Source organism: Neopelma chrysocephalum, unplaced genomic scaffold (assembly GCF_003984885.1).
Source record: "Neopelma chrysocephalum unplaced genomic scaffold, ASM398488v2 Primary Assembly neopelma1_23, whole genome shotgun sequence".
Taxonomy (NCBI): Eukaryota; Metazoa; Chordata; class Aves; order Passeriformes; family Pipridae; genus Neopelma; species Neopelma chrysocephalum.
The window spans coordinates 15,658,788-15,671,420 of record NW_020897691.1 but is presented as its reverse complement, the minus strand read 5'-3'; the positions used below and the strand labels follow the sequence as shown (position 1 = coordinate 15,671,420).

Genomic DNA, 12,633 nt, shown 5'->3' with positions numbered 1-12,633 from the left:
CATTTCAGGAACCATCCAGGTAGCCTCCATCAGCAGTGCTGGTGCACACGTGCTGTGTGCTAGTTTCCCTCCAGAAAAAAATCATGTAATGGGCTCTATGCCCTCAAGCTAGCTGACCACTTTGAATGGAAATAGTGAATAAGCAGATCATTCCTGCTGTGTAAACAGAAAGCATCTGTACGGCACATTAAACTTCTCTGTGGAGCACCCACAAATGTTGGTGCATTTTCAAGACACAGGTATTGGCTCTTGGTTACGCTGCTCAAAATCTGGTGGTCTTCTACTGTCTGGATCCTGGAAACAATCGGACAAGTAACTTGGTGGTTCAGCCAATCCGTTCTCCCAAGCTGTTCTAGCTTAGAGGTGATAGTAATAGCCCAGAGATCATTCTCTCTGAAGTAGCTGGATTCAGCTATGGAGAGCAGGCAGAACTGCACACAGGAAGAGCCTGTTCCCCAAAACACATAGATGTGAACAAAATAAATTCCAAACAGACATGTAAAACTCCACTTACATTCCATATATTATCAACAGGCTTTGTAACTGCTGCAATACCCTAACTGACTGAAAATGGACACATAGTTCTGGTCAATTAGTAAACTAGTATTTTTATACCTACTTGCTTTCTTTTTGGACTTGTGAAGTGCTGCTGAAGGTTAAAAAATCAACCACAAAACCAGGCAGACACCTAGATACAGCTTCCTCTCAATTTGTTTTATTTGGCAAAGTAGCAATTCAGACAGTTCACACAGCACTTATTCAAGCTCTTCAAATCTTCTGCATTTCAACTTGTCCTCGTCTCCAAGTTTTTACTTCAGAACCACTGCTCCATCATGGAGGAGTTTCCATTTTCCAGTTCCTAAATGCTACTCCTGGATACTCCTTTCTGTCCAAGTACCTTGATATATCCCTTGATGTAAATCCTCAGTGGAATGGGTGCACTACTCCCAACAGTCTTGGTCCCTGAAGCCTTACACCTCTTGAAGTGGTTCTCCCCAGAAAAGTTGTCATCGGGTCTCAGTTTTAACACCACTTCCAAGTCAGGCTAGCTTATTACACTGTGTCCAGAGACAGGAGTTTGGATACAGTTGAGCTCATATCTTTCATTTAACTGATTAAATTAGTGAGAAGATGTAAATAAAGCTGAACTCAAATTGAAAGATACAGTGACCAGAAGGTTGAACGTTAGCATGCATCAGTTAAGATATTTCACTTCAACACCAAGAACTAAATTCACAGTTGATTGTGGGTTAGTACAAATTTGTCAGACGCAAGTGGGTTTTTCTGGATTGTATTTTCTAGAATACACGCTATATTAATTTCTTTTTAAGATTAATCTTGTGTATGTGCTCCCAGGCTGCAGTCAGATCAGGAGGTGGTACTCTAACTTCCAAATACCTAAATTAAGTCATACATATCTTTTACAGAGGAATAGGATGGGGCTGACCCTCAAAAGGAAGGTTATTTAAAATGTTCCTTTTTCATATTCAGAGTCCTTTGAATTTTAACCTTTATGCTTCCAGGGATTAATCTCAGCACAAAATTATTGCTCTTCCACCATAAAAAGTATTTTTTTTCATTAATCACTATGGGTTGCTTTTATGCAAGTTATTTTATTCTTTAACATTTCTACCAAAAAAAAATAAAATAATGATAACATGCTGTTTAATTTCTGGTTGCTCAAATCCGAGCAAGATGACTGAAGACACACTTTCCCCCTTTCCCAAAGCAGCCCATCTTACTGTACTGCTTCACGATTTGCTGTTGGCATTTTACAATACCAAAACAGAAAACTTAGGTCAGAAAAAAAGTTTTATAGCCTTCCAACTATTGTTCTATATGAACACTGAACAAGTGCATCTATCTGTATGTAGGACTCCATGATTCTTTCTGCATGTATGATGTTTTCCTTGTATAACAATTTAGAATTCACTTTCTAAAAAGCTGGAATTTGTCCTGGTTGCCCACAGTTAGAAAAATGAGAATATTAATACAGCAAATGGCTTTGCCAAAAGCAACTTTCTTTTAGAACCAAACGGGATTTTGTTTTTTAATAAAGAACAAAAAGCAATCCATATCTCAGTAGTCTACTACATACTGATCCTAATCTTCCACACAAGCACACAACTCCCCTTTTGCTTTTAACATCAGTTGGCAAAGCAGCATTGCATAAACTGTTCAGTGATTGCGACACAGCTTATATCATATTTATGGATTTAAATATATGTGTATCATACCAGTAGTGAGTTATAAACCAAAATAGAATTTCAAGATTCCATTAATTAATTTTAGAAGGAAAGGGAAAACCATGTCTATTATATCCAACTCGAACAGGAAGGTTTGACAAGAGCGGCCACCCACCTCTGATGTCTTGAAGTTTAATATATACAAATGCCTGGTTTTAAGGTAAAAAAGCAGCTGACTGTATCTACTACATGCTAGTCTATGACACCATGTCAAAAGCTTAAAAAGGAAGTTCATCTCCTTTTAGTAGCATCTAGCAGACATCAGAACACAGAAAACCTGGTATTACCTACGTAGTGTTGTAAGGTGCACAGAAGCAGTTTTACCAAGGGACACAGGAGCCGAGAGAAGTGAGTGTTCAAGTACCCCCATCAAAATTAGAGTTCACAAGCTATAGGTCTTTATCTGCAGTTTTGCAGAAATTCACTTTGAACAGATGAAAGTGAAATAAAGGCATGTTAAATAAAACAGTGCCCACATAAAACTTTCCACCATTTCTTTATCAGATTTGCCTTGAGCATCTAAAAAAATAAAACAAACACCACGCTTTTCCATGCTGATAACAACAGTATAACGAAGTCCAAAACAAGCTGCAATGCTGTTGGTTTTCAAAAAGCTTTTAGAACTGGAGATGAGCAGTCCACTGTAACACTATGTTTGGGTCAAGATGATGTAGCTTTTACAATTCATCCCTGTAGAAAGAAAACACATGGAGTTATGTTTCTCCTCCCTTTGGAAATCATATTTGAAAAGTTTTGATATTGAATCAGATTACATTTAAGCACTCATGCACATCAGCAAAACTTCAGAAATCTCTTCAAGCATTTAAGGAAAAAAAAAACAAACACCAAAGGAAAGGCAACATCAATCCCATGTCATCTATACCATCTCATTCTATTATGTGATTTACTGTGAAATATGGGTCCCTCTATTTTACATTTAATGGATCACTTGCTTTAATGAACATCCCTGACACTGCACAGATAGTTACACAGCTACCTGTCATCCAGATTCTGCTGGCTACACGCTGGCAAGAAACTGAGCCAACTTACTAGACAGAGTACTGGCAAAAACCATCCTCTGTAGCTGCCAAAAAGGCAAGTTTAGCTTCAGCTATAGTCTCTCAAGAAAGCTAAGAACATATTCTTGCATCCACATAATGCAGTTTGTACCACTTAAGTTTATTTATTTCACAGAGGAGCTTGATTACCTCCTGAAGGAGCTATGATAAATCAGGAGTAGGTTATGCAGAAGGTGGGGGTAGGGCAGGATGCAAGGGGAGGGTGTACGTGGGTGTATGTGTGTGTGTTAAAAGGAGATTCAGTTAGGAGAAAGGAGGCATCAAGAAGTCTCTCTAAATCACTGCAAGGAATTTAGAAAATGCAGGCATTTGTTCCTGCAGGACATTTCAAACACACTGAAAGGAAATCCATAGAACCCATATTCTAACTGTAAAGTTATCATATAGTAGTGATTTAAGTATTACTAAAGCACTAATTTTAATGCAAAATATCCACCAAATTTCAAAGCTGTGCACTGTGCTGCTAAGAACATTGGAAAACTCAAATAGAAGTGTTTGCCTTTTTTTTTTCCACAAGGCACAAGCAATCTATAAACTCAAAATGAATTTGCTGCAATTTTTTCTTTTAGTAGATGCATCACCCTCATTAGCCAAAGCAAACAGTGTCTGAGTTAGAAAAAACTTCACTAATGTGATTGCTGGCTCAATACACAGGAGTATTTCCAGCTATCATGCAAACTAACACACAAAAATATAGTTCTACATGCACAAAAACAAAACCTTTAAATTACAAAGGCATTATTATCCTTCAGGAATCATAGAGCATGGAATGACAGCATGCAAAACATTTTAAAAGCAACTGAAAAGCCTGTAGAAACTAGTGCTTAAATGACTAGTTTTCTATCTAATGCAGTTGGGATGCAAACCTTGTGATCTGTGAGGGATAAATATTTGCATTCTTTGCACTTTGTATAGCCTCCTAATAGTAAGGTACTAATCATACAGCTTCAGAGTGTTGCAGTAATTACAGACAGCATAAAAATGCAGAAGGGGAAAGAACACATCTTGGCAGGGGTAAAGAAAAATCTGTTTATAGCCATAGGTTTGGAAGCTCTCCATACTTCCCTATCTCACAGAATGGGTATTTGCTTACTTTAAACAGATAAAAATAAACAAACATTTGATACCCAGTTTAAAATGCAGTGCCAGTGAATTCAGGACAAGTGTTTCATTCATCCTTAATGCTTCCAGGAGCTGCATCATCAGTTAATATTCACAACTTCAAAAAGCATATGTAAGTAATGACTACTGCTATTGCTGGTTTAGCCTCATATGCCTAATTGTGGGTGTGATTTTCATCCTGATTCCTATCACATACTCTCACAGCTTTATGAAAGCCTGGCCTTTTACTGTGACAAGCAATTCTGAATCCTTCAAACCCAAGCTAGATCCTCAAGAAACTGTAAGCCTAAGAAAAATTCTGTATTTACTCTGAAACTATCAAACATGGTAATTTTACCCAGCCACAGATGTTGGCAAGGTTTTTGCATAATGCTGCTAACTCAATGTATGTGAAGTGTGGGTTTGGTTTTTATTTTACAAAATGGTATTTCCACTTCAAATACATAATTATTATATAAATATATAATGTAAAATAAACAATTCTTACATGCCAATGTTTTAATTGTTGGTATTTTGCATTGTTTTACCATGTTCCTAGCCACTACATCCTAGATGTGACTTTCAAAATAAAGATTTTCATATTCTGTTTATTAGAACATTTACTGTATTAACGGGATCAGGTTCCCCCGAGAGATTTTTCATTTGCTCTTCTCTACTCATTAATCTAACAACAGCACACCAGCCCAAAACAATCCACAATATACATATTAAAATTATACAGCATTTATTTTCTACTGCTAAGAGAAGCTGAGTTTATATGTGCATTATCAGATTATATATATTAAAAAGTTTCAGAAAAGTCTCAGATCACCTAGTAGGTAACAGTTGCCAGCTTTCTACCTAAAGTGAACAGCTTGCAGATACAAATACAAAATGCAAACCAGCATCAGCTAACCTGAACTTCAGTTGTATGAATCGGAAGCTGCCAAGCTGTGAAATCCACCAGGTTTCCACTAGTGGTAAGAATCAGGATATAGGTCTATTCTCCCAGTGGTAAATTATACAAAGCTTAAAAGGAGACTCAAAAGACGACTGCTATTTCCCTGTTAGAAATATCCAGTTGTCCTCCAGAGCCATAGGAAAGATCTACTAACTAATTTGTATTTTCCCCCTTTTTAATGACCATGACTATTTGCTATGATTCTTACACAACTTGTGTAACTGCCCTCCACCTTCATATATGCACTCCTTCCAATCTGCTTACTAATTCCTGCTTAGCAAGCAATATATATATATAGGGTTTAAGTCACCACAGCAGGCCTTCTCAGGCCCTTGGAATTCTAGAAAGAATTCATCTCTCAACTATAGCATGAAAGCAACTTCATAAGGTCAAGTTAAAGCAAATTTCAGAAGTCATTACCTCAAAATTACTATTGTAGAAATAAATTTAAGAAAATTTTTAAAATTTTGGCTTACTAGGAGGGAAAACATATACATGTATATTCCACACTTCCTATGGTGTGTGGAAACTAAGAAACATTTTCAGAAAAATCTAATAGGTAGCATTTCAGGTAAACACCCATTTGTAATGAAAAAAATCACAAATCTTATCAACAATAAGTTTGGGATACAAGTCAGTCATGTAACTTTGCAATCCCTCACCACCTCTTTAATGGAAGGCAAATTAAATATCTGAATAAGCATTTATAAATTTATTTGAAGTCTGTATCTCGCTCTTTTAGATCCACTTCAATTTTCTTGTCATTAGGCAGCATGACTTTCCCTTTTCGATACATCATTCAGCTATGAAAAACATGCTGCCACTACCGATACTGAAATTCAGAGTGCAGCCTAATAGGAACTAGAAATACAGTATATACCCACTGTTTCAGCAGCCAATTATTTCTCCCTTTATAACTTTAAAGGCAAGTAGATACAATATTTAGACTTGTAGCATTTTAATCTGGAAAGGTGCTACTATAAAAATATTTATTATTTGCGATGATAAATCATAAAATTGAGAGAGTAGGTTTAAATGATAAAGGAATTTTCTCTGCAATCTACTGTATCAGTTATATCACATGCATTTTTGCGTAACTGTATTTGGTTTGCATGGCCAGGTTTTGGTAGTGGGGCAGCTACTGGGGTGGCTTCTGTGAGAAGCTACCAGAAGCTTCCCCCATGTCCAACAGAGGCAACACCAGTCAACTCCAGGATGGAGCCACCCTGGGCCAAGGCCAAGCCAATCAGGAATGACAGTAACGCCTCTGTGGTAACATTTTTAAGAAGGAAAAAAAAGTTGTTGGGCCTATCACAGTTGCAGCCAGAGAAGAGTGGAGTGAGAACATGTGAACAACTCTGCAGACACCAAGGTCAGTGCAGAAGGAGGGGGAGGAGGTGCTCCAGGTGCCAGAGCTGAGTTTCCCCTGGAACCCTTAGTGCAGACTATGGCGAAGCAGCTGTGCCCCTGCAGCTCATGGGGATCCACCGGGGTGCAGAGATCCACCTGCATGGGGAACTCATGGAAAACCCATGCTGGAGCAGGCTCCTGACAGGACCTGCAGATCAGTGTAGAGAGGAGTCCATGTTGGAGCAGGTTTGCTGGCAGGACTTGTGACCCTGTGGGGACCCACACTGGAGCGGCCTGTTCCTGAAGGACTGACCCCATGGAAAAGTGACCCACATTGGAGCAGTTCATGAAGAACTGTAACCCGTGGGATGGACTCACACTGGAGAAGTTTGTGGAAAAACTGTCTCTCATGTGAGGGACCCCACACTGGAGCAGGGGAAGGACTCTTCTTCCTGACAGCAGAAGAAACAACCTGAGATGAACTATCATAACCCTCATTTCCCTGTGCCACTGTGGGGGAGGAGGTAGAGCCCAGGAACGGGAGAGGGGTGGGGGAAACATGTTTTTAAGATTTGTTTTACTTCTCATTATCCTGTTCTGATTTTGATTGGTGATAAATTCAATTAACATCCCCAAGTCAAGTCTGTTTTGCCTATGATGGTAACTGGTGAGTGATCTCTTCCTGTCCTTAACTCAGGAGCCTTCTGTTATATTTTCTCTCCCCTGTCCAGTTGCAGAGGGGAGTGATCAAGCAGCTTTGGTGAGCACCTGGCGTTCAGCCAGGGTCAAACCATCACAGTAATACATTTTAAGTTTAACAAAAAATATTTTGTGCAGAGATTGTTTTTGCCAAAGTAAAATAAAAACTTTAACCATAATCATTACTCTGCATAGCCTGAGGAATTCCATGCAAACAATACCTGCTAATTTCAAAGAAAACTGGATGACTAGCTCATCAGGGGCATTTGAAACACTGAATAAAAGTTTCTAATCAGAACCATATTTTAATATATCCTAACAAATACATTTTCCAAATGGGTGGTTAATCATGTTTTATGTACAAGTAAGTGGGAAACAGTAACAGCCCCAGTGTAGCTCAGAAAGGTTACACTGTCATAATAATTTTGTATTTTATCAGCAAATACGAATTTAGCATGACATTTATAAATAATTTCTACTTATGCAATATTTTAAGGTTAAAGTAGTTGTTAACGTTTTTTAACAGCTGCCTGTCTGGAAATCAAACCCAAGATGAAACACAGACTCATTGCTAAGTGTTACTTAGATTGTTATTCTCTTATTTCTCTTTGTATCAGCAATAGTAGGGCCAGCAGGACAAGGTATACCCTGCAGGTATTTAAGAGATGAGTAGAAGTGGCCCTTAGGGACATGGTTTAGTGATGGACTTGGCAGTGCTGAGTTAACAGTTGATTCAATAACCTTAAAGGTCTTTTCCAACCTAAATGATTCTATGGTTCTGTGACTTTTAAAATTGTCTTTCCATATAAGTAATAAGCGAACTCTCACAGAGAAGTAAAACCAGAGAGATCCTAATTTACACAAAATCTGCCAATAAGGCAGCCAAAAAGCCATGCAACACAAGAGACCTTTTCTCCTCCCTACTTACCAGTAAGAAAAAAAACAACCCAATTGATAAGTTTTATGTGAAAGGATAAACATCCTTACCAGTATATAATCACATAACTGGGGATCTACTGCTGGATCTCTGGCACACTATGCATTGTTTTGTTTTGTACCAGAGATAGGGTTCCTCTGGATATTCTACTTCCAAATGTCCCAGGGAGTCACATGAGAGGATTCCCTCTCATGTGAGGGAATATTTGGAACTTAAAAATACTACTGCAACTGAACCTAAACTAGAAAATTGGACTAAATTTAAAGAAATTCAACCTTATTCACAAAATAAGATTCTTTATTTAGCATGACAATATAAATGTATTGAAATCCAAAGAATCTTTTCCTTCCAGCTAGTCCAGATTTTCTTTTGCTAGAAGTTCCAGTTTTACATAGTGAAGAATGATACAAAACATTTGAAGGCAGGTTTGACTTCAAACACCACTTACTGTTATACCACTTACAGTGTTGTGCTGCTTTGCAAAGAGCACCTTGCAGCCCCATTAAGGAACTGTACCAACTTCTCCAACATGTGAATGGCTAAGCAAAAATTTAAGCAGCTTCTTTCTTGCCAACTGGAAGGTCTGGTAGCCTAGGAAATTGCTGCTAGCCTACCAACTGTATTTTGTGAAGGGACACCAATTCTTAATGTGATGAAACAGTTACCTGGATTATGAATGAAATCCAATAATGTGAACTAAAAGAATGACAAACTAAACACACGGGATGGAGCTACTCTTAAAAAGATGATTGTTTAATGAATTTTAGATTAACAACAAGTAGAGTCTCTCATACACTACAGTTCTCTATTACAGAAATTCTTATAGATGCTCTTTCAGACGAGTCTATAATGATCTCTGCTCACAGATCTTCAACAATTAAAAAAAAGGTAAACTGAAATCTAGGTAGAGCAGAAAAACACCTCTTTCATCTTTGATGCCAGCACAGATAACAAATATGGATTTGTAAATAGGAGTTTGCTTAGAAGCAGCTGGCTGACCACATACTTTGGACTCACCAATAAGGAAAAACAACAAAAAAAGAAAGATGTGGCCTCCTGTAAGGTCAGAAGTGCATTGGCATCTATCCTAGAAAATGGAATGGGAATTTTCTTCAGATCACAAAAAGGACAATTACAGAAAAAACAAACATTGCAAGAAGTGGACTTCTGAGATTCTCTTTAACAGAGATTTCCAAATCTGAACCAAATTTAAATGTACATAGCAAGAAACAGCCTCTCTGCCACTGTAAATCAAGGTAACCCTTCAGGCTAAGCACTTTTATTTTCTGATAACACCAGTGTAAATTCTTAAATTAAAAATAAATAAATAAAATCAAGAAGTATTTCAGGAAAGAACAGAAACTGGTAAGCAAATCTCAGGAAAACTTAACTAGCAGACAAAATGGAATACCAAACTGCACAGAAAAGACACAAAGACATTAGAATTCTAGTCCTTAATACAGTACACCACCTTTGCTAGTAGCAAATTATAACCATTGTCATTCCAGAAACCCTTCTTATAAATAGGGTTTGTTGAACGCACTTTGCTGTTACCAAAAAAACCCAATTGGTACTATAATCAGATTGAGTGGAAATGCAGAAAAATCTATAAAACCTCTCTGAAAAAAGGAAGGCTTAAGAAGAATACTTCTCTTTTCTAGAGTAAGCAGAGCACGGACTCCAAACTTAAACAGAATCCACAACATTTGCCAGAGGAGGAAACTGACCACAAAGCAAAATTTCTAAAGCCTTGCAAGAGGCAGGAAACCCCTGAGTACCACACTGAGGGAATACTGGCAATATTCGAGGCCAAAGTATTCAACTGCATAACAAATAAAAACCATCTGAATAGCAAGCACACTTCACAAGCTTTGAACTAAGCAGTAGCTCATTGACATTGTTCTCAAGAGTAATTTGTACATGGTGGCTATATAATACTCCAAGAAACACTGAAATGAGGTTTCCATAAGCAGCAGTATGCAAACTGTTTTATTTGTACTTTTTATGAATATTCTGATAGATTAGACGTTGAGTATTCAAGTATCCAAATAACAAGTTATAGTCCATAATATCGAGGGGAAAAAGCCAAAAATCTAAATTTAAGAGCTATAAAGCTCAAGAGTTGTTTTCAGAGTTCAGTGCACATCTATGCCCTTCATTAATGCTGATAATACATTCACAAGCATTTTCTGACAGGAAGCAAAACAGCACTGCTGCTTTGTTCATTCACATACTAATGCCTACCAAGGCTTAAGCTGACAGCTGTGTTACATCTATGTTACTGGCTGTTCAATTCAGCAAACTGGAAGGCTTACTACCTCTAGAAAGGCCTTAGAGTTTGCTGTGTTGGCAAACATAAATACATCCCCATCAGAGACATATGACATACTTCTAATAACATATCTGAGAAAATTTTCTGGACACTACTCAACTACCTTTATATTTTAGGGAAGAAAAGATTACCTTCTCCACTTTTTGATACTTGGGGGCTGAAGGAAAAGTGCTTGCGAAATTATCTATATTTTCTGCAAAGGATTTTACAAAGACTTTTCTTCATTTGTAGCATTTCACAAAAATAAAAAATGAACACTCAATTACCACTAACGTACAGGACAAAACAATATTTATTAAGAAAAATTTTACACTTCACCCTAATTATTGGGCAACATAGTTATAAAAAGTTCATTAGAAGGGAAGTTTAACCTTAGAAAATACTGTATTTAAAACAACAAATAAAAATCTTTAACACACCAAAGACTAAAGAAAACGTCCAAAAGACACAAAGTGCAACCCATGCAATATTTTTCTCCTGCTTTTAAATTAACTCAAACTTAGCATAACCTCCTTTTGTGATGTAATGCAGACTGAGTCACTTTTCATGGTATGGAGGAGCAGAAAGCAATGACAGCAGCAAAGACAGGCCTTGCAGTCTATCTGCTTAAAATTCACACCCTTTCACCTTGCATGTGTGTGGAAGAAGTAAGTGGAACAGAAAATCACTTCCACCTGGACCACTGCTTCTCTTTATCTGTTAAAGGCACATATATCACTCCCATCAGAGGCTTCATTTTGACACTGCCATCTTCTAGTTTGTCATACTGTTCGAGCATCTGGTTTCCCCCAGCAGGGCCAACTGGTAATATCAATCTTCCGCCAGGTTTTAACTGGTCTATAAGCTAGAACACAACACAGAAATTAGAATGTAACCAGCCACTTCAGAGAAGCTGGATCCAAAGTTTGTTACAGTAGATTAATAGCTTTGCCATTATGTATCTATCTACTTTTATGCAGTAGATAACTACTTCGATTAGGAAAAATGAAAAATGCACTGAAAATGAGTATCACAGCAACATGGTAAACAATTAGTATTACATAAACATTCACAGTAACTTAATATAATTCTAAATGACAGTAAAATATTAATTTAATTAACTGGGTTGGTTGCAGATTTTTTTTTATATAAGGGGGAAAAACATGTAAATCACAAATTATTTTTACAGGAGACTCAATCTTCTTTTAACTGTCTGTTTTAACTGTTCAGTAGTTATTGTGCATCAGTAGAGGCCCATTGTCTAAAATTTTGGGGGTAACTGATCTTCCCTTAAGCCCTCAGAATAAGATTTGAGATTAGTGATTCTTTTTAATTTCTCTTCCTGGAATAATTTTAAGCTGTCTACAACACACTCACTACATTCAACAGCTCCTCTTTCAGTTTGTGAATGAAATTATGAAACTAGTCTAAAATACATGTATATGAGTAAGATAAGTGACAAGTAAACAGAGTGTGTGAGAAATGCCTGGATTTTTTGTGTTCTTTTCATAATTAAAGAAGGAGGTTAATCACAGTAGTCTCAAGGAAAATTCCATACTTCTCAGATGCAAAAAACCTTAATCCCCATTGATAACAAAAGTTATAATTAAGAACTGTTTCATTCACTAATAAGCTTTTACTTACTTTTTTAATTGTCATGTTAACACTTTGCTGAGAACACACCCCTACACACCCACACACAAAAAACCCCCAAACCAAAACAACAAAAAACTCCAACAACAAAAAACAACACACATACACACACACAAAGCCATTAACCAGCCAACCAACCAAAAAAAAACCCAAAAAACCAACCAACCAAAAAAAAACAAAAAAAACCAACCCAAAACAATAATTAAAAAACCCCAACAAAAAATCCACCACTGGTCCTTGTTTGGAAACATCCAATCTCTCTATAGCACCTCAAACCTCCATTCCTTCACTATTCA

At 37.2% G+C, this 12,633-nt stretch overlaps 1 protein-coding gene across 7 annotated transcripts in view; it reads right to left on the bottom strand.

The window, feature by feature from the left end:
* Positions 1-693: 693 nt before the first annotated feature.
* The window catches only part of PCMT1 (protein-L-isoaspartate (D-aspartate) O-methyltransferase), a 36,794-nt gene continuing 24,854 nt past the window's right edge, over positions 694-12,633 (bottom strand). For 4 of the 7 annotated variants that reach the window (XM_027688118.1, XM_027688073.1, XM_027688091.1 and 1 more), the window contains 2 exons: positions 11,380-11,549; positions 694-2,936 (listed from right to left, as the gene is read on the bottom strand). In XM_027688118.1, the coding sequence (XP_027543919.1) occupies positions 2,924-2,936; positions 11,380-11,549 (183 nt within the window). In that variant the 3' untranslated portion in view covers positions 694-2,923. Of the gene's footprint in view, positions 2,937-11,332; positions 11,550-12,633 lie in introns of all 7 variants that reach the window. The other 3 variants (XM_027688082.1, XM_027688094.1, XM_027688099.1) reach the window with 2 other exon arrangements.